A 22,027-nucleotide genomic window follows, 5' to 3' on the forward strand; every position below is an offset into this window, starting at 1 on the left:
CAGCAGGCCTTTACTTCATTTAATGAAGGTGAATTGTTAATGGATATTGGGTAATACTTTACTTAAGGCCATGTTTTTAGTAATTTACAAACACATTCATAACAAATAATAATGCATTCATAAAGCATTATAAACATGGCTATAAATATGTATCAAAATGCATAATACATTACAAACGTGTATTATGCATTATGAAAGCTTTATGAGGCTCTCATCTATAACGCACTATACATACCTTTATAATGCAAGATAATGGTCGGTATAAACATTAAGGATGCTTTGTACTGCATTATTAAAGTACCTATAGTGCGTTATAGATGAGAGCTTCATAAGGCAGTCATAATGCATTATAAGCATGAGTATAATGTGTTATGCCTTTTTATAAATATTTATAGCCATGTTTATAATGATACATGAATGCATTATAATGCATTATGAACGTGTTTATAAATGACTAAAAACATGGCCTTCAGTAAAGTGTTACCAGATATTACAGCTGCTGAGATTTTTAATGCCTGAAACTCAAGGCTTATATTATTTCCATTAGACAAAGACAGTGATCGACAAGCTACAGAGGCTGGTATCGTCTGAGGGAAGGTTCAAGAACCTGAGAGAGGCTTTGAAGAAGTAAGTGTCAAGGTGCCTTGATCTGTTTGATGTATTGAATATATCAATGGTCGTTTTTGTTGTCTTCATAACTCTAGATGCAAGGTTCAGTGTAACACTCCTGTATCAAAACAAGGTAGGTCTCATGGGGCGATTTCAGTGATGTCAGGGCTAACTAAGGTTATCTTGAAAGGCACATGTGTATCCTAACTGCCTCTGTATGTCCTGTCTGTCAGCTGTGACCCTCCCTGCGTCCCCTATCTGGGGATGTACCTCACAGATCTGGCCTTCATTGAAGAGGGGACACCAAACTACATAGAGGACAACCTGGTCAACTTCTCCAAGATGAGGATGGTCAGTCAGACCAGAGCTTACTGAGCCCAATAAACATGGTGTCTGTACAAAATTGGCTGTAGCAGTATGAAGGCATATTATCAGCAGCCATTTTACATGCTGTTAAACACTCGTTTTTGGTTTCTCCTGTCCAGATTTCCCACATTATAAGAGAAATCAGACAGTTTCAGCAGACTGCTTATAAGATTGATTACCAGCCAAAGGTAATGCCTTTTATCCTCTCATTTAATTAAAAAGTCTTTTGTGCTGTAACAGTTGTTCTGTGCAGAGAAATGGTGAATACACAGACGTGTCAGGCAGCACTGTCATGGACATTAGGCCTAAATACATTGCATTATATTAAAGTTAAGAGCAATATGCCACTAGTATAAACCTGCCTGACAGACAGTTAACAGGCAGGATTCAGTAACAAAACAATGACTTGAGGGCTTTCTGCAGAAATGCTCATGCGCAAAAAAAACGGCTCATCACAGAATTATTTCGTTAAGATACCGGGATGTTTTTTCTAATCGTTCAAGAGACTTCGAGCCAAATACAGTTTACAAAGTACAGAAAGACAGGGTGCATGTGTGCATACGGAGACAATGCTGGCACTGAGATCAAACCATATTGCGTTGCAGACTGCTCAGTATCTGCTGGACCAGAGCTCAGTGCTGGATGAAGAAAGCTTGTATGAAGAATCGCTGAGGATTGAGCCCAAAATGCCAACCTAGGAAGGGTGATGCTTTCTCTGAAGCCTGTTCACTGTACAGACACTATATCATATGTACATAAACTGTTTCTTTGTGTTAGATCATCTTAGACATCCTTTTACTGTGTGTCTGAAAGGACCCCTGTATCCTTCTTAATAAAACTTGTGTAGAAGAACATGCTTTTGTACACATGGAGGCAGGGGAGCTGAGGAAATCATTTCGAAGCTTATTTCCTGTATATTGTTTGCCTGCTTTTTATCATATAGTCTGCCGTATCCTTTCCTTTTTCTTGTTTTAACCACAGTTAAAATTCCAAAGGGAAACATAAATGTTACCAATCATGGCAGTTATTAATGGGTCCCAGCAGTGTATCTTTAAATTTAGTTTGCAAAATGTGTATTTTAATATTCGACCACTTTAAAAATTATTTTTTACACCACATTCTTTTATGTAGGACACAACCTTGCATGTTAATTGGTTTCCTTATTTTTATTTTAAGTGTTTAATCAAGTTACTGCAGCCAATGTAGCAATTTAGAAAAGAAAAAAGTTTAAAACCAAGATAAACTATGAAGATATATTTATACAAATAAATAAACCGAGTGATACCAAAACATGTACATGCCCAGAATAAACACTCAGAAGCAGCTGGTGAAATCTCCACCAACTAATTTGCTGTTCTTGTGATTTACTGCTTATCACTGAGTCAGCTGTGATATGTAATCTGTAAAAATCACACTATTTATATTTCTCTGTCAGTCCCAGCTGGTTGGGATATTAAATCATATAATTTTCAGATACATGCCTATTATGTTTTTTTCTGGATCCACATCATAGGTTGTTGCTACTCACGTTTTTTTTTTTTTTACTTGATTTTTTTTTTTATTCTTGTAATACACCTTCCTATGGAGGTATTTTACCTACTTGCAGTTTGGTGTAGGGCAACAGGTGGTGTCGTACAGTAGTTAGGGGCATGAATGGCTGCCGTTTCCCAGAAGATGCCCTGCTATAGTACCCTTAAGCAAGGTCCTGAGTCTGAATCGCTTCAGTAAAACATTCAGCTGTATGCATATGTGAAAATCATCTCATTGAACTGATGAGAACTGTAAATGTATTGCGAAACAAGGACTGCATTAACCAGCAGATCAAAGTCCTTGGTTTCACTGGGCACGCTGACAATTTTAATATACATTGTAACTAGCTGGACTAAAAATGCCTGTTTCTTGTGACGAAGTGTTTCAAGGGTTTTGCATGTCTGATGTGTTGACAAGTGATTCTTTTGTCCCAAATGAACCCAGTTAAATTTGTTAATGAGCTGTAAAACAGTTTGGTTATTTAAGACACAGTTGATCATCACAATGTCCTTATGTTGTCTTCATTTGGGACATTGAAACAGCCAAAGTCAAAATCATTTTAAAAAATGCCACTTAGAAAAATAGGTAAATAAGTGATGATGAAGTATTTCTTTTTTGGCAATAATGTGTTTTTTCCATAATTATTTTCAGGAAATGTTTGTTTGTGAAGCAGAATACATAAATATATTTAATCTGTAGTTTTTCTAACATTGTCCAAACTCATTTTCTTATTTGTATGGGGGGAGAAATATATGTAAAAGTATAGAAAAATTAAATCATTAACACATTTATAATAACATGACTATGGAGTACCGAGTATACATACATATGTATGTATAAATATCTATGTACGAAAGACAAAATCTGAAAGACAATCTGCTGTTTGTAATTGTTCTTCCAATAACACAAATAATGACTCACGTCGCCAAATGGGTTATCAGAGAACACTATCGATCAATTAATGAGTCCTTCTTAAGCAGCATTTGAAATGTCATTTATAACGAGGCTGAAGTCTGGATAATAGAATAGATTCTACGTCTTTGGGCGAATATTTTGTACACACTTTGCGATCCACCTGATAGAAATGTCATGCTGTATATTTTGTACATGCAGCCTTATATATTTCTTAATGTGTAACAGTGTGAAGCACATCTCTTTACAGTAGTGTCTCCTAACAAGCTTAAAACCCAAAATGCTGAGCAGTTTGTGATATTTAGAACTATGATTTAGAAGTAGACGATGACTTTCAAGTGTTTTGCATATACTGTAATCCTGTCTATAAGTACTCTCTTAGCAGGAATATAGTAACGTAGTGCTTCTTCTGTTAATATTTGTAGGATTTTTACAATGTACAGTATAGGAAGACACTCGACGCTCACGTGCCAGGCATGCTCTACTGTAACAGTCTTTAAAATAAAACTATATATAGATATACATACTAAACACACGTATACATGCACATCTACTTCTATATTCACATATAAACTAACGTTTTGCTGTGAGCAATACCCACTGGTATGAGAATTATCTTTCAATTCTTCAAGTTTATTTCCACAGCTCGAGAAATATTTTCAGTTTTGTATTAAAATGTATGTTTCCTGATTACCTCTTGCTAATAAATCTATTCTATCTCAGGGGGAACGTTGTCGTTATGCATTTTTTACATTAGTATCTGTTCACTTTCGCAGACTGCTTTCAATTAAAAGCCTATATTCAATGTATCAGGTACCTAAAGCCAAAAACAGCGCCAGCGTTTTTGTCCAGACCGCTAGAGGGAAGTGCTGCTTGTGATGAATCCGAGAGAGCGGGTAGCCTACCTCTGAAAAGTGGAAGTTATTTAAAGTTTCAGACATATTGCTAACCACAGACTACAGGGGGAAATGAGTTGCAGATTTATAAAAATAAGATACTGACAATCCTAACTCTTTCAATTGTCGTAGATTCCGCGAAGTTATGTAGAGTGTTATGTGCATTTATATATATAAATATATATATAACAAGACTTACCGAGGTAATCTTAAGTGACACATATGTTAATAGGCCTATCATCCATACATCAAACCGTTTCTTGTACCTGCCAGTCCGATGCAGGTTGGCGGCCCCCTGAACCTGTAACACCAGTGACATGGCTCCGCATAGCGGAGCCTATTTGCATTTCCCGGCTTGCTCGCTAGCCTTGTACATACCGCCTCTTTGTGTTATTCTAAATAGTTGTATGTAATTAGCGTGTATTGTGTTATATCTGGTGTGGTGATAAATGCTATGTTGTATAAATTTTTCGCGTGCGCCCACCTTGTGTTGTTGAGGCGGTCGGGATGCCATGCAGTGGGCAGAGTGGTGAGTGGGTTGGTGTTGGAAGTTTGTGTTTGGTCGTTTAGTGGGTTTAATAAAAGTGGGTTTTTTTCAGTTTTCTCGTATTTTACCGCTGCCGCTATGTCTCGGTGACAGACATTATAATTCATTACCTAATTAAATAGTTATGGCAGATGTCTATCTAACGTCTAGTACAGTAGTTGCCGGGATTGGGCAGAGACATTGTATAAATGCCCGCATTGTCATAAGATTAATCAAGAGCGTACGATCCACGCATGCGTAATATGGAGGTTCATACTCTTTTGGGGTCCCTGGTTCTGAAAAAGTCCCGCCTAAAAGGATCTGAGAACCGACACGCGGGTGACAGGGTCCAAAAATAACAGGGTCATGTGACCTGAACGAAAAAGACTGGTTCACTTCCTTGTGCTTCGAGCGGAGGGCAACGATGAAAGCTGCTGTACTTTTTCTCCTCTCTTTTCTGCACTATGCGGATTTTTCTCCGTTGTTTTCGGAGAAAGGTGAGTTATTAACTGTTAAAGAAGTTTTGCCTTTTGCAAAACTGTGTTCATGTTATTATACAAATACACGTATCAGAAATGATCAGTCTGTGGTACAATTATGGACACTTACGGATCCCCTAAGTAGACAGGGTTGGAGAATATTACTTTCATAACAGTTTTGCGTTCTTCGCAATTGTGTTTGTGTTCCCTTTGAATCGTTTTGCCTTCGCTTGTAAGTTTTGCTAGGGAATGTAACGGCTTTTCGAGGAAACGACTCAGAAACTAATGATTTTGTTAAACTATAAAAGGAATAGCAATAATTCTTTAAATAATGTTTTGCATATACATCTTTCAGTACTGACATTAATTTATTCGGATTTGTCGCCTTGCCAGTGTGACTTCCCCACCGGCTACTCTGCTGTTATTTGCGGTACTTTCCTACGTATTACAGGAAGGCTGCGGCTGATATTTTGTTCACCAGATCATACTTTTTCATACTGGGTACATACAACCAAAAACACTAAAAGATAGCATTTTTTTGTCTTTGTTGTTCTTTTTCAGATGAGTATCATTTTAAGTCATGGATGTCACAGGTAAAAAAAAATCGCAAAATGTGGTTAGGAGGTTGCTGTCGGCCGGATTCTCACCAAGTAGAATCGAATATAAAAGTCGTCTGAACCACTGGGTTTTTTAACTATTTTTTTAATCAACTCAAACAACAGAGAATCCAACGAACAGTACTGGTTTGTGATACAGTAGGATAAACAAACAAAGAATAAGGTTAAAGAACATAATAATCGTATTGTATAAGGGACCATGTAAAACTATTATTAGTTCGTAGTTAGTTTCACTTTCTATAGATTTACATAAAAATAAACTTCTGCAAAAAAAACACCTTTAGATCACCTGTTCACTTCTGCAGTTGTTTTATAGGCAACATGTGACACAATCTATGATAAAACATTTTTCTTTAAACCGTGGACTTCACTATATTGCGTGTCCATCTTAGGCAGTGTGATTGACCTGTTTCTTTTCTTGTGCAGCACAACAGAGCTTATGACCTGGAGGAATATTACTACCGACTACAGATATTCACAGAGAACAAGAAAAAAATTGACTTTCACAATGCAGAAAACCACAAATTCACAAGTACAGTTTGTGTGACTTTGTTAGATTCTGTTTGATTCAACTTGGTTTTACTTTATCTTATTTTCTGCATTGTATTGCTCCACAGTGGGATTGAATCACTTTTCTGATATGACATTTGCTGAATTCAAGAAATCCTTCCTTCTAACTGAGCCACAGGTATGATGCCCCTGTTATTGGAGGTGGCTGTCGTTTACAAACTTGCAGACACTCACAATGGCTGGCGGCTGTCATTTACAGACACACAGACATTCTCTATGGTTGATGGCTGTCGCTTACCAACATGTAGACACTCCCATTGGTCGGTGGCTGTCGCCTGCCGACATGCAGACATTCCCATTGGTCGTTGGCTGTCATTTACCGACATGCAGACACTTCCATTGGTCGTTGGCTGTCGTTTACCGACATGCAGATACTTCCATTGGCCGGTGGCTGTCATTTACCGACATGCAGACACTCACATTGGTTGGTGGCTGTTTCTTTTTGTCAGAACTGCTCTGCCACAAAGGGTGGTCACATGACCAGAGATGGTCCTTACCCAGATTCAGTGGACTGGAGAAAGAAAGGGAACTATGTGACACCTGTAAAAAATCAGGTAGGCAGACAGTTCTTACATTGGTTGTCGTGTGTTAATGATGCTAATAAATATTAGCATTAGTATATGTATATTTCACCACACTGGTGTTTGTATTATCTTAAGGCAGCATCTCCATAGTTAAACTGCAAAATAATGCTGTGCGTTTTTTACATTAACACTGAACACTGACGAATAAAAAATAACAAATGTTCATATATAGGGTCCCTGTGGTAGTTGCTGGACCTTCTCTACCACGGGATGTCTTGAATCCGTCACTGCAATATCTACAGGAAAACTCCCCTTTTTGGTGAGACATGTAGTTGTACCTCAGCTTTGATCCTTTCCACCATTTACACATTTCTATTTGTATTGGGAAATAATCTGATGATTAGTTTTTCATTTTCAGTTCAGTTATGCTGGAGTGCTTCGAAAGCCTTTGCTCCTCTCTGCACTCTTTCGGCTTATTGCAACACAAATAAGTTGCTTGATCTTGCTTCCTTCTTGTGTGTGCTCAGTCTGCACTAGGGATGAAACAGTTACTGATTTCACGGTAAACCACAGTAACATTCCTGACGGTTAGTATTACTGTTTCAAGTTTGAATTATCATTAAAACCATGGTTGATTACCACGTACGCTTTGAAAAACTCACGTTAAATCCTTTCCAGCATTAACTAAAGTTAGCAACAGTCTCCCACACACAGGTGCCCAGGTGTAGCTTGCAGTGTGGGTTTGTTCAACATTTTTTTGTCAATGGAAACATGGCGGAAAGCAGTGACAGTGCTCCAGAGATTTTTAAATGTCAATACGCATTTGATATAGTTTTCATATGTTTACGTAGGTATAGGTTATGTTTTTATTTTTATGTTTATGCAAACAAAAAGTCAATAGTGCTGCCAATTTTATTTGTGGTACTCAATATAAAAATTGGTGAACTGATTTTAGTTTGTGTATCAGTACTTTTTGAACACTTTCAGCAGATTTTAACAATACCACGATAATACTGTTCTGTGCTATTACTGGTACTGTGCAGAGACATTTTAAGGGGCAGGTACTCTAAGCTTTTGACACAAACATTAAAGCGACACTCTGTAAATTTAAAGAGAGGCACTTTGGCAGAATATTCACATGTCTGTGGGCCCTTGAGCAAGGCCTTTAACCCCCAGCTCCCCCACCCCCACCCCATGTACATCTCTTTTTTTTACAGTCTGAGCAGCAGCTGGTGGATTGTGCCCAAGCGTTCAATAACCACGGCTGCAATGGGTGAGTGATGCATGGAGAAGATAGCCATGTTTTTTATACCCCTTGGTATCTTCAAGGCTCTGCATGTGTCTAACTCACAGCATTTCCCAACAGTGGACTTCCAAGTCAGGCCTTTGAATACATCAAGTATAACAAAGGACTCATGACGGAGGATGACTACCCATACACAGGACGAGTGAGATAGTACCACTGCTGAGTTTGATAAGCCATGTAGCTGATTATGATGTCAGAATACGATTCAGTAGCACTTGTAAAAAGTTGCCGTTTAAGACGACAGTGATTGTTAAAGCCTTGTGTTTTTTTTCTGTGCTCTTTGAAGGATGGCACCTGCAAGTTTAATCCTGGAAAGGCGGCTGTTTTTGTAAAGGAAGTTGTGAACATAACCAAAGTGAGTGGGTGGAGATTGCCTAGGTGCCTCTGCATGTTTGACAGAGCAGTCAATCAGTCTAGGATTAAAACGTTAACACTTTATATTCCATTTGTGTCAGTATGCTGAGATGGAAATGGTGGACGCCGTGGCGAGACTGAACCCTGTCAGTTTTGCATACGAGGTGACTTCTGATTTTATGCACTACAAGGATGGTATATACACCAGGTGAGAATCAATAACCAGGAGGGGGCTGTATGTTCAGGTCACGCACTGCCAGTGTTGTGACAGATTACTTGACATTTCCAAGTGCCAGTTGCGACTGGGAACAAGACAAACATCTGTTAACAAGGAATTGACATCCAACTATTTCATAAATCTGGTGCTCATAGTGTAATTTCTTTTTCAATAAACATGATCTGAGAGATTATTTCTCATTTCCTCATTATTAATTGAAAAACGGATAAGTCACTAACGATGTTTATTCTCTGTAGCACTGAATGTCATAATACTACCGACATGGTGAACCATGCTGTGCTCGCCGTGGGTTACGGTGAAGACAATGGCACCCCCTACTGGATCGTGAAGAACTCATGGGGAACTTACTGGGGACAAAAGGGGTACATTATATAAAATAATTTTATTTCCGAAATATAAAATGTAGTACCTCGATATAACTTTATATTAATAACAGACACACCTAGTGTGTGTAGAAATAAAAAAGGCAACAAAAAAGGAGATCGTTAAAAGACAGTATACTGATCTGACCAATACCTTTTGTTCACAGATATTTTTACATCGAACGTGGGAAAAACATGTGCGGCCTGGCAGCTTGCTCATCTTACCCCCTTCTTCTGGTGTAAAATGTGAAATCGTTATGAAGGAGATAATGAATGGATGAATCATGTCTGCATCATTGTTATAACAATGTTGAGTTTAAACAATTTTTTTATGTTGTTGTTGATGCCTTTCCAGATTTATGATACAAAAGGGAACAGTAACCAATCAGTTTATTTTTATACGCGACATGATTACATGATAAAAATGAGATTGATAATACAAGAAAATACTGATGTTAAATCTTTAATAATGGAACACGAGACATACAAAAATGTATGCGACATAGTTTTGGGATACAGTTTTTTTCTCTAACATCCCGTTTGTTAAAATAATTACAGGTTGCACCAGTGTTGCTAACTGATGTTTACTTAATAAATACATAATTTACATATTTCATTTAGCATGTGTGCTTTTTCCGTACTTCCTAAAATATCAAAACATACTCAATAGACCAGTGGTTCTTAACCCAGTCCTCGGCGAACCCCAGACGGTCCACGTTTTTGCTCCCTCCCAGCTCCCAGCCAATCAGGATCACCAAATGCCTGCTACAGGTGCGCTGGGAGCTGAGAGGAAACAAAAACGTGGACCGTCTGTGGTTCGCCGAGGACTGGGTTAAGAACCACTGCAATAGACGGTCTACGCTACCAGGGCCGATTAGTCAGGTGACTTGTTGACGCATCGAAGCTCTGACCCGGAAGCATTTTTTTCAACCAATCGGTGGCGTCCAAAAAGAAGCGGACAAATTGAGCGAAGGCACTTCTTGTTATGGAACTCATTTGTTTTCCTAACACACGTTTTTTGGTAAGCCCGTTAGAATTAAGAAGTATAAATGTATTTGGCGTTTTGTGATATTAAAAATAGTATGGTCACCAAGGTCTTTTACCGTAACTTCGCATTTCATCTCTGTTTTGTTATTAAATGCAGCGTTGGCTAGTTACATTAGGTAACAACGAGCAAACACCTAACTTATTTTTATGGCTGAATTTTTTTAGCATTGATATTTCTTTTATGTATAATGTATCGATTTGTTTATCAATTGACCCTATTAATGTCAGTATCATAATTGTAACAATGTTACGTTGTTTCAAGGTTCAGTTTTTTACGTCGACGTTGATGTGCTAGATGATTTATCTTCGCAATGCCGGCTCTTCCACAAAATAATTTGAAGGAACATCTTGAACGGCACAATGCTGCCCAGAACAAACTTTCGCTTTCAAAAGCCAAAACAGGGTAAGATGAACCGACCTCTGTTTCAGATGGGCTGTAGTTTGTATGCTGTCAGAAATGACACACTCGGGAATTCAGGCCAGCCTATAGTATTGACTATAGTCCGTGTCAACCTGAGAAGAGCAAAAAAACGTAACGATGATATTTCAAAGTATAATGACAAAAATCTGTTGAGAAAAATGTTTTTCCCCAGTTACAGTATATATTTTTAATTAATTTCTTGTTCCATGCTGTTTGACATGTTTGTAATAACGTTCACTAGAACAGCACAATAACTATTTATCAGCAACTGAGGCAAGTACTGTTTTTAGTGTCCTTTTCACGACTAGTATTAAAAGTTCACTTGGTTCTTGACATTGGTGTCTCTTTGAATGGTGATGGTTTGTACTCCGTTAACACTAAAAATGAAGTAGTGAGTGAAATGTGTTTATCTCAATTTGTGGAGTTGTTTCCTACCTTAATGAGAAAATATTGTTTTTGTTTTGGCACAGAACTTTCTCCTTTAAGAAGAAGTCAGAATGTGGTGTTAATAAAGTTACGGTTTCATCAAAGGTAACACATCCAAACGCTTTAGCAAGCAGGAATGTCAACATTCCTTATAGCAGCACTGTGTTTAAACCTCTGACGTTTTTAACCAAGCCTGAAAGAGATCCAGCAAAAGCCAACAGTGTCTTGAGTGACAGCGGGTCGCAAACACACTCTCTGGGATCAGGTGGATCGTCCCAGTGCAAATTCAGACCTCAGTCACCCGCAGATCCTGCTGCAGGAGTCAAAATTGCCAGCGCTGGATTCAGTGGAGGTGGGAAACCTGTGCTGGATGCCTCTTTAGGTATCGAAGAATGGGATGATTTCGATGACTTTGAGTCCCCTGTCCAAATAAAGACAAGCTCGCTGTCCAGCCCTGGGGATTCAAGAAGAGCCGTTAGAAAGGAGGGTGCTTCCTCTGTGACTAAACAGGATGTTAAGACTGATACAGCTGACAAGGACATTCGGAAAAGGTCTCCATGTGCCAAGGCCTCTGGGGCTCTGCAAGGTGGGGAGTTAATGCTAGGAGCATCACTTCGCCCAATAGGCATGCAGGACACATGGAGAGAGGATGATGTCACTGTAGTGAACGAGCATCCAGCGTGTGAGAAGGATCAGGGGGAGTCTGGGGTGATGCCGGTGACGGGACACCCCTCCCTTCATCTCAAGTCACCACTAAGCTACAGGGACGAGGCTGCAGCTGAGCCCAGGTCACCCGACAAAAAGACAGGTTGGCATTCTCCCATCTTAGCTCTGGTAGAATTCATCTTTGGTTGATTTACTACAATGTTTGTGTTTATATGAGTTAAAATTGTGCCCGCTATTTTTCTTTGACTAGGCAACGGAAGTTCAGAGATTGATCCATGTGTTATAGATGTCGATGCTCCACCTGACATTCCAGAAGATAGAGACTTTATTCCCCCTTCACCAGAGGGGTACTCATCAAAGTCACCTTTTTGTTTTAGGTAAAAAAACATTATTCATTTTTTTTTTATTTTAACTCTTTAATCGGCACTTTATTTTTTAACCTATAGCTGAGATATGTTTTATACAAGCATGTATGTATCAAGAAGGACCAAAGAATTTTGTTTGTACTAATACTCAGTGTAATTGCAGCAAATCTGATGCCCAGAACTCTAGTGACATCAGCCATGTGTCACCAAAGAGATCCAGCTGTAGCCTATCAGGGAACACCAAGAAGCCTTTCATTTTTGAAGAGGGAAAATGTAAGTTGTTTTTCTATTTTTTTTCTTACCTCTTCCACTGTGGAATAAGTCTCTCTTTAGAAATTAGCTGCTTGTGCTTCCTTTGTACTGATTGTGCAAGTAGATTCATGCAGGTTGTTTAGGTCTCTACCATGCTCCCATAAAGGTGGAGGATCAGAAATGGGGGGACAGCTGTTCAGCATCATGGAGTCCATCTGCCGACTTGTAGATTCCATCCCTGAGGAAGAGCTCATAGCGCTGCCGTCTGGAACAGAGCTCCTGCTGCAACGAGCTCGCAGGTAAAATAAATAAATAAATAAATGTCAGTGCAGTGTAACTGGATAGCTTTGGTCACCATGAGATGCTGAGGCTGTTTTCATTCTCCTTCCAGGAAGAAATTACTCTCAATGTCTGCTGACACTCCACTGAGATGGCAATCCAGCTGTGAAGCCACTTCGGCAACCAAACTTGACAGATTTCGGGAAAGCGGCAATTTTTTGTTTACCACTCCGCAGCATGCACTGTCTGCTTCCAGTACGGGGCTTTCTGGGAACTCCTTCCAGTTCAGGGGGTCCTCGTCTGCTCCGTCCATTGGTGACAACACAGTCTTCAACGATTCTGACTGCTTTATTAGCAGCGTTCAAACAGAAACTTCCAGAAGAGCTGCTTCACTGTCCAGCCTGACCATCACAGTGGGAAAGGGGACGGAACCCACCCACAAAAGCTATGGAGGCTCCCCTTTGGATTGCAGCTCCGCCACACGCTGCAGCTTCCCCGCCGATCAAACTCATGAGTCTGAGATGAACTCTACCCACTTCTGGTCCACAGAGAGGTCAGTGAGTAGCCCTGAGAGCAGGATGGACACAAACGTCCAGGTTCTGGGGAGTTCTCACGCCTCAGCGGACATGGACCCAGATGATATCTTCATCGACGACTTTGACATTGATGACTTTGACGAGTCAGACATCCCAAAATACTTTGAGAGTCCGCCGAACCAGCCGTCTAGGGCCACGACTGGGCCGATAAGAGAGGGAGGGCCGACCAGGACGCCTCGGGAAAAGCAGTACATGCCTCCCGCTTCAGCGGCAAAGCCAGGCAAGCTTCGTTCTCCAGGTGAGTGTGCGTGACGTCGGCGGCCATGGGTAGTGGGTGCATCTTGGTCCGCATATGTCAGCTCTCTCCCCCCCCCCCGACCCCACCAGAGCCCACGGCTCCAAACCCGGCCCACGACCGCTTCCGGGGCTTCAGCTTCCCCCACTGCGCCGAGATGATGAAGGTCTTCCACAAGCGCTTTGGCCTGCATCAGTTTCGTTTTAATCAGCTGGAGGCCATCAATGCCACGTTGCTGGGCGAGGACACCTTTGTCTTAATGCCTACAGGTCTGTGCAGAAAAATAAATAGACACTACCTTGAGGTGCATTTGTCATATTATACTATGCAGAAGCCATCATATAAATGTCTTCTTTGGTTTTAAATTAGAATGTTTCTATAACAAAAGCTAGCTGATGCATGTTGGTCTTTAAACAGTCCTCTGCAGATGGGCATGTTGTCCTGTAATATCGGTTTACGCTGGCAGAATGATCACTCTGAAATCTGCGTGACGAGTCACATGTCATTGCTGTGTTGTTATAGGGGGGGGTAAAAGCCTCTGCTACCAGCTGCCTGCGTGTGTCTCCCAGGGAGTGACTGTGGTCATTTCCCCTCTGCGCTCACTCATTGTTGACCAGGTGCAAAAGCTGACGACACTGGATGTAAGTTTTTTTTTTTTCTTTTCTTTTTTTTTCCTTTTTTGTCGTCTGCTGTGCTGCATTTTGTCTGGTCTCCTGTGCTTTGGCTGCCAGGGCCGGTCACCCCTCTGTCTGTCTGATTACTGTGCAGATTCCAGCCACCAGTTTATCGAGAGATAGGAGTGACAGTGAAGCTGGGAAGATTTATATGCAGCTGTCCAAGAAGGATCCCATCATTAAGCTGCTCTACGCCACACCGGAGAAGGTGACGTCCTTTCACGCCTCATACTGTCGGTTTTTCATTTTGGTGTTTGTGCTTTCTAGCCACAACGACGCCACTTGCTGAGTCTGTCTCTGATTAGCCTCTGAAACGCTCCTGCAGGTGTGTGCCAGTGGCCGGATGATAAGCGCACTGCAGAATCTCTATGAGAGGGGCCTCCTGGCTCGCTTTGTCATCGACGAAGCCCACTGCGTCAGTCAGGTATGTGCCCAGCGCGAGGCGGCAGTACCCCGAAGGCTCCGTCATGCACCTCCTGCTGCCGCGTACTCAGATCTTTTTCATTCGGCTTCACCAGGGATCCCACAGGACATGAAATTTCTGGAAAATCATGGAATTTTTATGTCTGTTCCTGACGTGGAAAGTCAGGGGATCTGATTTTTTTTTTTTTTTGGGGCCAATATCTGGGAATTTTGTTTGATCGAAATGTGTGTCGTCAGAATGTAATACTTTCCGTGCAGTATTTATCTTTAAAAGGTTATTCCACTCGTTTCTCATATTGCATGAGTGGTTGTTATTGGTTATTTAATTTTGTTGCACCCATCTATACCCTCCCTGCTCGTCACAATGGGAAATCACTTCAGTCAAGGTGCGCAGTGTCCTGTAGCTGCTAACCAAGGCGAACATGCCAGGGAAATGTACATTTCAAGAGCTTTGGCTACGAAATGTGCTTAAAAATGATCAAACGGAGCAGATGGCATTCAGGAGGTTATTCAGGAGGAAACCTTTGCTTTATCCGTGGATCTTTGTGATGCTGAGGGAATGACAGAAATGTCAGCTGAAATCAGGCTGAGAACGGGCATGCCAACCATCCTGCCCGTGCCCCACATGCCAGCTAATCCGCCAGCAGGTGCATTAGGAGGGAGAAATGATGTGTGTGTTAGCTGCCAGGTCATGGGTCATGGCGGCAGACGTGATGGGAGCAGCTCATGCGAGACACACAGATCTGTAGCACGCAAGCTAGTTTGTGTGCCAGTTATTCAGAAGATAGCAGAGGCTGATAAGTATTGGCATTTAAAGAATTTGCGACTCGCTCTTGCGCATTATTGCGGTTGTTGCATGTTATGTGGATAAAAATAAACATGCATACTCTTGAGTTTTATATCTATATATTAGATGGCTGTGTTTAAACAGGCCTGTCAGGCTGTTTCATGTGCTTCTGTTCCCATAACGTTTGCTGTTCCAGTGGGGCCATGACTTCCGGCCTGACTACAAGCGGATGTACGAGCTCCGGCAGAAGTTTCCCAAAGTGCCCATCATGGCCCTCACGGCGACGGCGACGCCCCGCGTCCAGAAGGACATCCTCAACCAGCTGCAGATGAGCAAGCCGCAGGTGTAAGTGTGAGCTGGCGCTCGATGGCCACCAGGTGGCGCCTGAGAGCCGTGCCTTCAGATATAATTAATGCATTGACTTCCTCATGTCTTCATTACTTCGACAGGTTTACGATGAGCTTTAACAGGGATAACTTGAAGTACACCATCCTGCCAAAAAAACCTAAGAAGGTCGATGTTGACTGCGTAGAATGGATCAAGAAGCACTATCCACGTATGTGCACACTGAGGCCAGTTTAAGCTGCTGTTATATCGACTGCCAAGCTGAGCTCTCGTATATGTGCCTCCTTCAGGGGACTCTGGCATAATCTACTGCTTGTCACGCAACGACTGCGACTCGATGGCAGAGAGCCTGCAGAAGGCTGGCCTGGCAGCGCTGTCCTACCACGCGGGTCTGAACGACGGCGACCGGGAGTACGTCCAGAGCAAGTGGATCAACCAGGACGGCTGTCAGGTAAGCGTGGGGCCTCTCTGTGCTTTTGGCGCCCCGGATCCGGAGCTGTATGTCACTCCGCTTCAGCTCGATGCACGGCCGCACTCCTTCAGCCTGTATCCACTTTCCCAGTTTGCCCAATACCCCCCCCCCCCCTCTTTATCACCACTCTCGTGCTTCAGGTACATTACACACCTGTTGACATTTGACAGCTAGTCATTTGTTGATGCTTAATGCTCAATTGTGTTAATACAACAGATGGTTCATTAAAGTCCTTGAAATTTTATTTAAAAAAAATTCTATTTTACTATCGTTTTTTGTTTTGTCACCTCATTTACCCATTAGTGTTATGTCTGAGAATGTGATAGAATTATGCTTCTGACTGAATGAATGTAAAATATAGTGTCCATGCTGAGGTCTTCGGCTGACCAAGCCACACTCTCTTCTCTGGAAATGAAGTTTTAGATGAGTGTTTTCGTAACCCGGTCCATGTGAACCGTCAGGCAGGGGTAGCGGAGAGGGAGCAGAAATATGGACCGTCTGGGGGGGGGGGGGGCGGAAACATTGTCCTTGATCAGTGTCGTGGCGTCTTTGCTGCTCCGTTCATATGGCCGACACCCCCCGCCCACCAGGTGATCTGTGCCACCATCGCGTTCGGCATGGGCATCGACAAGCCGGACGTGCGCTATGTAATCCACGCCAGCCTGCCCAAGTCTGTGGAGGGTTACTATCAGGAGTCCGGCAGAGCCGGCCGAGATGGCGAGGTCTCCCACTGCGTGCTCTTCTACTCCTATACGGACGTCATTCGCATCAAGAGGCTCATCACCAGTATGTATTTCAGGGTAGTGGGGGAGGGGGGGCTTACGTGATCTGGCACTATGTTCCCCGAAAGCACACCCTGACCTGCTCCAGTAAGCGGTCAGTTGTGCACTTTGGCTACAGTCTGGAACCCGACCAGTACAGTTTTAATTGCTCTTTTCACACACAGTGGACAAAGAAGGAAACCATCAGTCCAAAACCATCCACTTCAACAACCTCCACAGCATGGTACATTTTTGCGAGAATATAATGGAGTGCCGAAGAATACAGCTCATGGCATACTTTGGGGAGAAGAACTTCAATCCCAGTTTCTGCAAGAACCATCCGGAAGTCATCTGCGATAACTGTGCACGGCCCAACGTTAGTGGAGCTCTTACTCTCTGCGAATTCACAGGATGCAACCCTCAGGTGTCTTGTTTGAAATCGATTAAGTGAAGTTTTGGTTTCTTTAGCAATACAAGTCCAGAAACGTGACCGAAGATGTGAAAAGGATCGTGAAGTTCGTGCAGGAGAACTGCGAAAAGGTTGGAGCAAGATACAGCAAAACTGCACAGCAGAACCGACTGACTCTCAACATGCTGGTTGATATTTTCTTAGGTACGTTTTGTTAATGTGGTGAGTACTTTTATTTTCAGTGTAGGTCTTTTTTTTCTTCCTTTTTTAAATCCTAATTGTTTATGATGTGACCCTCTCACAGGAGCGAAAAGCGCTCGGATCCAGTCAGGAATGTTTGGGGTAGGCAGTGCGTACTCCAGACTCAATGCTGAGCGGCTCTTCAAGAAGCTAGTGCTGGATTACATCCTAGAAGAAGACCTGTACATCACGGCTAACGGCCAGGCTGTGGCCTATATCTCACTGGGGCGGAACGCAGGCAGTGTCCTTAACGGCTTCATGCAGGTGAGAGGCGGGGCCGTCGTTTGCAACCAACTTCTGTCCTGAACTGACTTGTTCGGCTTTATCAGTTTTCAGCAAGGCAAAATACTTGGATCAAGAAACATGCAGTTGCTGAGACATGCAAAAGTTCCACACCAATATATTTCCGAAAGCTTAAGGGGTTGCTAGCAAAATCTATAATGCTTTGGGTCCAAACCATTTGGATGATGTCACTTCCTGTTTAGGTTTCACTGTCATCTCACCTTTGCTTGGGGACGTCATCCGCTGCAGGTGGAGTTCCAGGAGACAGAGAGTGCCTCCAGTATCCGGAAGCACAAAGCTGCCGTGACCAAAGCAGTCTCCCAGAGGGAGGAGATGGTCCAGAAGTGCCTGCAGGAGCTCAACGAGCTGTGCAAGAAGCTGGGCAAAATCTTCGGGATACACTACTACAATATATTTTCTACTGGCACTCTCAAGAAAATTGCCGGTGAGCAGAACTTTTTCCCCCTGAAGTGTTTCGGTGACAGATGTGATGTGTCCCTTACTGCGCCTGAACCTGACAGTGTGGCCTCTCTGCAGAGACCTTGTCTGCCGACCCTGAGGTGCTGCTGCAGATCGACGGCGTGACCGAGGACAAGCTGGATAAGTACGGAGCTGAGCTAATCGAGCTGCTGCAGAAGTACTCGGAATGGCAGCTGCCAGGTGAGCAGACGGAGGACACTGTGCTTTACAGTTTATCTGTCTGTCTCTCTCCATCCATCCATCCATCCATCCATCCATTGTACCCCTGGTACAGTTGGTGACTCTTTTCCACTGCCACCAAAAACCGAGTTGTTTGAGCCTTACCCGTGGTCACATGGCCTTTCCTTCTGGCCAAGCTGGTTGCGTCACCACCATCTGATTAGTCGAAATGCACCAGTGCACAGGAGATACTGGTGTTCTGCACATGGATTATCTAAAGGAAAAAGCGTATATTCTATATGATTCATTATTTAGTAGTATCGCACATCGCAATATATTGATGCATTCCCGATAACTCATTCAAATGTCCGACCTCCTACTTAAAAACAGCTCAATGGAATGGATTCATAATGCAAATTGGTTGATGCTGACATAGCACTATGATTTTCACAGACGCGGTAGCAGAAATTAGCACACATACAAAAAAAAAAATAGCATAGTAAATCACGATGTATACCGTGTGAACATAAATATGCGCCTCGTCAGTTTTTTTTGACAGTCGCTCGTCAAACTGGCAGCGCCTTTACCGAGTCGACCCCTCTGTAGCAAGCAGGAACCGTGCTGTAACTAGTTTTTCTTCAAGGTACGGCTCAGGTACCGGGCGGTTCGTGTGTCGAGCAGAAAATTCCCGACAAAGAGCCTGATATCATACAAATAGGGCGCAAGGCAGGGACACCAGTCAGGAGGCACCAGTGCTTAACTGTACCAGTGCTTAACTGTACCAGTGCATGGTTTATTTCTTTTTGTCCATGCTGGTCTTTAATGCTGATATGCTTTGTTGGGTGTCGGGTGAGAGTCCCCACTAAACAGTGGGAGTCCTTGATTAGCTTTAAGCTTTTAGCCCAGGAGTCTGCGGCGCTGGCTTCCTTCCTACACGCATCTCTGCTTCATCTCTGCTTCATCTCCGTCCCCCGCAGTGGGGGAGCAGGGTGAGGGTCCCAGCGACGCCCAGGGCTGGATCGACACATCATCCGGCCGAGTAGACGATGGTGAGTATGGGGGCGATGAGGAAGGAACATCGGGCTATTTCAGAAGAAGAGCCGCCCGGGGACAGAAGCGAAAGCAGGCCTCCTGTTTCCGGAAGCCCAAGAGGCAGAGAGGAAGCTCTGCGAGCGGGCAGGCCTCCTCCAGTGGGTAAGTGCTAGCTTGCCGTTACGTACCTGAGTAGTTTACCTTGCTTTCACCTCATCTGCAAAAGCTGGCGATTCCTCCCCCAAATGCTGACCTGGCTGGGTGTGAAAATGTATTCATCCATTTTGTGATGGAATAATAGAAGTTTATACCATATAAATTTAGGCTTTTTGCTGATAATGAATGGTGTTTTAAAAATGTAATAACATTGACCTGTTGGCTAATCAGGTCCACCTGGGTTGATGTATATCATTATAACAATAAAATAAAAATATAATTCACAAAATTATAAATTTTACACTCATCAGTATGAAGCATAGTCTGCTGTTAATGTTCACATTGGAAAGCAGTGGTTGTGGATATAATTTCCTATAAAATTGTTTTAATTGCTGCTTGTCACATAGACCAGAGCTACCGTACTGTGAATACGGCCATCATCCAGATGAGGATTTTGACATTATTGACTTTTTTTTTCCCCATCCTGGGTCGGCGACAGCGGTGACAAGCCCTGGGCTTCTTGGAGTTACAGAGGAAAGGCCAAAGCCAGGCCCACAAACACGGGCAGGGGATGCGGGTCGCAAGCGGCAGCCTCTGCGGTGAGGAGGCCGGGCATGATGGCCCTGCCCACGCCCCGGTCCCACCAGCGGCCCTTCCTCAAGCCCGCCTTTTCACACCTGGGCTAGTGCTTCGCTAAGCCATGCAGAACTTACCAGTCAGCTTCAGTATTTGTAAATACTTGTGAACTATGTATGTGTTTTACCAGTTTGTATGTAAAGCTTTCTGAATACTTTTTAATTAAACTAAAATTACATTTTTATCTGAGTTTTCTTAAATATTTTAAAATACAGTAACTCCTTTATTTAACCAGTATAACAGGTTACGGGTTTAACAGTCAAAATTGTACACTGCTATGTATTTTGTCAGTCAGGCTGCGAATGTGACTCATACATAGATCATTCTAATGTCCATCCATCCATTTTCTGCTGCTTATCCGGTCCATGGAGCCCCTGCCTTCGACTGCTAGCCGATCTCCATTGTATCCAACCCGTATGACCCCCCCTGCAGCTGGTGGGCCCACAGGAGAGTGAGTCCATGTGACCCCTTCGGTCTATGCTCATGGGTGGGGGCTCGGCTTCCAGCTCCCTCCCCAGCCCAGGGTGAGGCCCTGCTCTCTTATTCTTATGTGTTCATATGAAATTTTGATTCACCCAGAAAAAGAAAGAAAAATGTTTTATGCAAGTTAGAATCGATAGTACCCTTTGTATTTGTTTGGGATCCATCCCTTTTCCATACGTACTTGTCCTATGCACAGTCACAGGGGTCTGGAGCTTATCACAGAGGCTATGGGTGCAAGGCAGGGAATGACCCAGGATGGGGTGCTAACCCATCACAGGCAATATGCCAACTCCATTTATTTGGATTGGGGGGGGGGGGGTACAATTATTATTACTCAATATAGTATAGTACTGCTCTGATTGATTATGCAGGTATTTCAAATAAGTCCAGAAACAAACATTGGCAATGGAATCCTATTTGTGTGTGTATGTGGGTTATGTATGTTACATTGTGGGGACCAAAATCTGTGCATGCAAATGAAAAATTAGAAATGCCAGATGTGTTGTACTTTGCCGATTTTGCCCCAGCCGATTAGATTAGGATGTCCTTATTTTCCGAGAGGCTGAGCATAGTCTGCTTCCAGGACATGCATAAGGCTCGTGTGAGGGGCGTGTAAATTACACATTTGTGCTGCATTCGTTCCTCTCCTGGCATGGCCTGTACATTCTAAAGTATTTTTTTTTAACTTCTAAGCATTTAAACAACATTCTAAGGGGATTCTAAGCCTGTTTTTGACATCTCAAATTATAGTAGTCAATGGAAGAATAGAAATGCAGAGATGAGGAGGTACTCCAGTCTCACTCCATCCATGCAATAAATCTGAGGTTTGCGTCTCACCGTTTACATAAGAACATAAGAAATTTACAAACGAGAGGGGACCACTCGGCCCATCGAACTCGTTTGGGGGGAACTTAACTAATAGCTCAGAGTTGTTTATCCTGCATTGTTTCTCGTTGAGCTCTAGTGTCCAGTGTCAGTGGGAAGTGCTAGTTTTTTCCTTTGTCCCTGATGATGCTCGACAGCACGTGCAATTCCTGCCACTGTGAAACCACACCACAACTACTACGAAAATGTAAACTTTATAAAGATTACAATTTACCTGTATTATGTTA

The 22,027-nt window shown here is 42.7% G+C and overlaps 3 protein-coding genes across 6 annotated transcripts in view; all 3 read left to right on the forward strand.

The window, feature by feature from the left end:
• Nucleotides 1-4,146, forward strand: part of rasgrf1 (Ras protein specific guanine nucleotide releasing factor 1) — a 30,416-nt gene extending 26,270 nt beyond the window's left edge. For 2 of the 3 annotated variants that reach the window (XM_023811248.2, XM_023811249.2), the window contains exons 24-27: nt 548-627; nt 843-960; nt 1,095-1,163; nt 1,581-4,146. In XM_023811248.2, the coding sequence (XP_023667016.1) occupies nt 548-627; nt 843-960; nt 1,095-1,163; nt 1,581-1,673 (360 nt within the window). In that variant the 3' untranslated portion in view covers nt 1,674-4,146. Of the gene's footprint in view, nt 1-547; nt 628-704; nt 743-842; nt 961-1,094; nt 1,164-1,580 lie in introns of all 3 variants that reach the window. The other variant, XR_002838195.2, reaches the window with a different exon arrangement.
• Nucleotides 4,147-5,171: 1,025 nt separating this feature from the next.
• ctsh (cathepsin H) lies at nt 5,172-9,900 on the forward strand. The gene is made up of 12 exons (XM_023811140.2): nt 5,172-5,336; nt 5,880-5,911; nt 6,362-6,467; nt 6,553-6,623; nt 6,955-7,059; nt 7,262-7,348; nt 8,247-8,302; nt 8,396-8,477; nt 8,622-8,690; nt 8,791-8,897; nt 9,164-9,289; nt 9,457-9,900. Exons 1-12 carry the CDS (start codon nt 5,264-5,266, stop codon nt 9,530-9,532), a joined length of 990 nt encoding a protein of 329 aa, XP_023666908.1. The 5' UTR covers nt 5,172-5,263; the 3' UTR covers nt 9,533-9,900.
• Nucleotides 9,901-10,220: 320 nt separating this feature from the next.
• Nucleotides 10,221-20,616, forward strand: blm (BLM RecQ like helicase). 2 transcript variants are annotated; one of them, XM_023811146.2, is made up of 23 exons: nt 10,221-10,310; nt 10,599-10,739; nt 11,228-11,288; nt 11,376-11,991; nt 12,100-12,226; nt 12,378-12,487; nt 12,633-12,765; nt 12,858-13,579; nt 13,669-13,845; nt 14,099-14,217; nt 14,345-14,458; nt 14,576-14,674; nt 15,657-15,805; nt 15,910-16,016; nt 16,096-16,256; nt 16,868-17,063; nt 17,224-17,414; nt 17,507-17,651; nt 17,752-17,951; nt 18,219-18,414; nt 18,507-18,629; nt 19,586-19,802; nt 20,296-20,616. In XM_023811146.2, the coding sequence occupies exons 2-23, from the start codon at nt 10,648-10,650 to the stop codon at nt 20,480-20,482; spliced, it is 4,242 nt and encodes a 1,413-aa protein (XP_023666914.2). In that variant the 5' UTR covers nt 10,221-10,310; nt 10,599-10,647; the 3' UTR covers nt 20,483-20,616. The 2 variants fall into 2 exon arrangements, with proteins under 2 accessions (XP_023666914.2, XP_023666913.2); XM_023811145.2 differs by having other exon boundaries at nt 11,228-11,991.
• The last annotated feature ends 1,411 nt before the right edge of the window (nt 20,617-22,027 follow it).

Source organism: Paramormyrops kingsleyae, chromosome 13 (genome assembly GCF_048594095.1).
Source record: "Paramormyrops kingsleyae isolate MSU_618 chromosome 13, PKINGS_0.4, whole genome shotgun sequence".
Taxonomy (NCBI): Eukaryota; Metazoa; Chordata; class Actinopteri; order Osteoglossiformes; family Mormyridae; genus Paramormyrops; species Paramormyrops kingsleyae.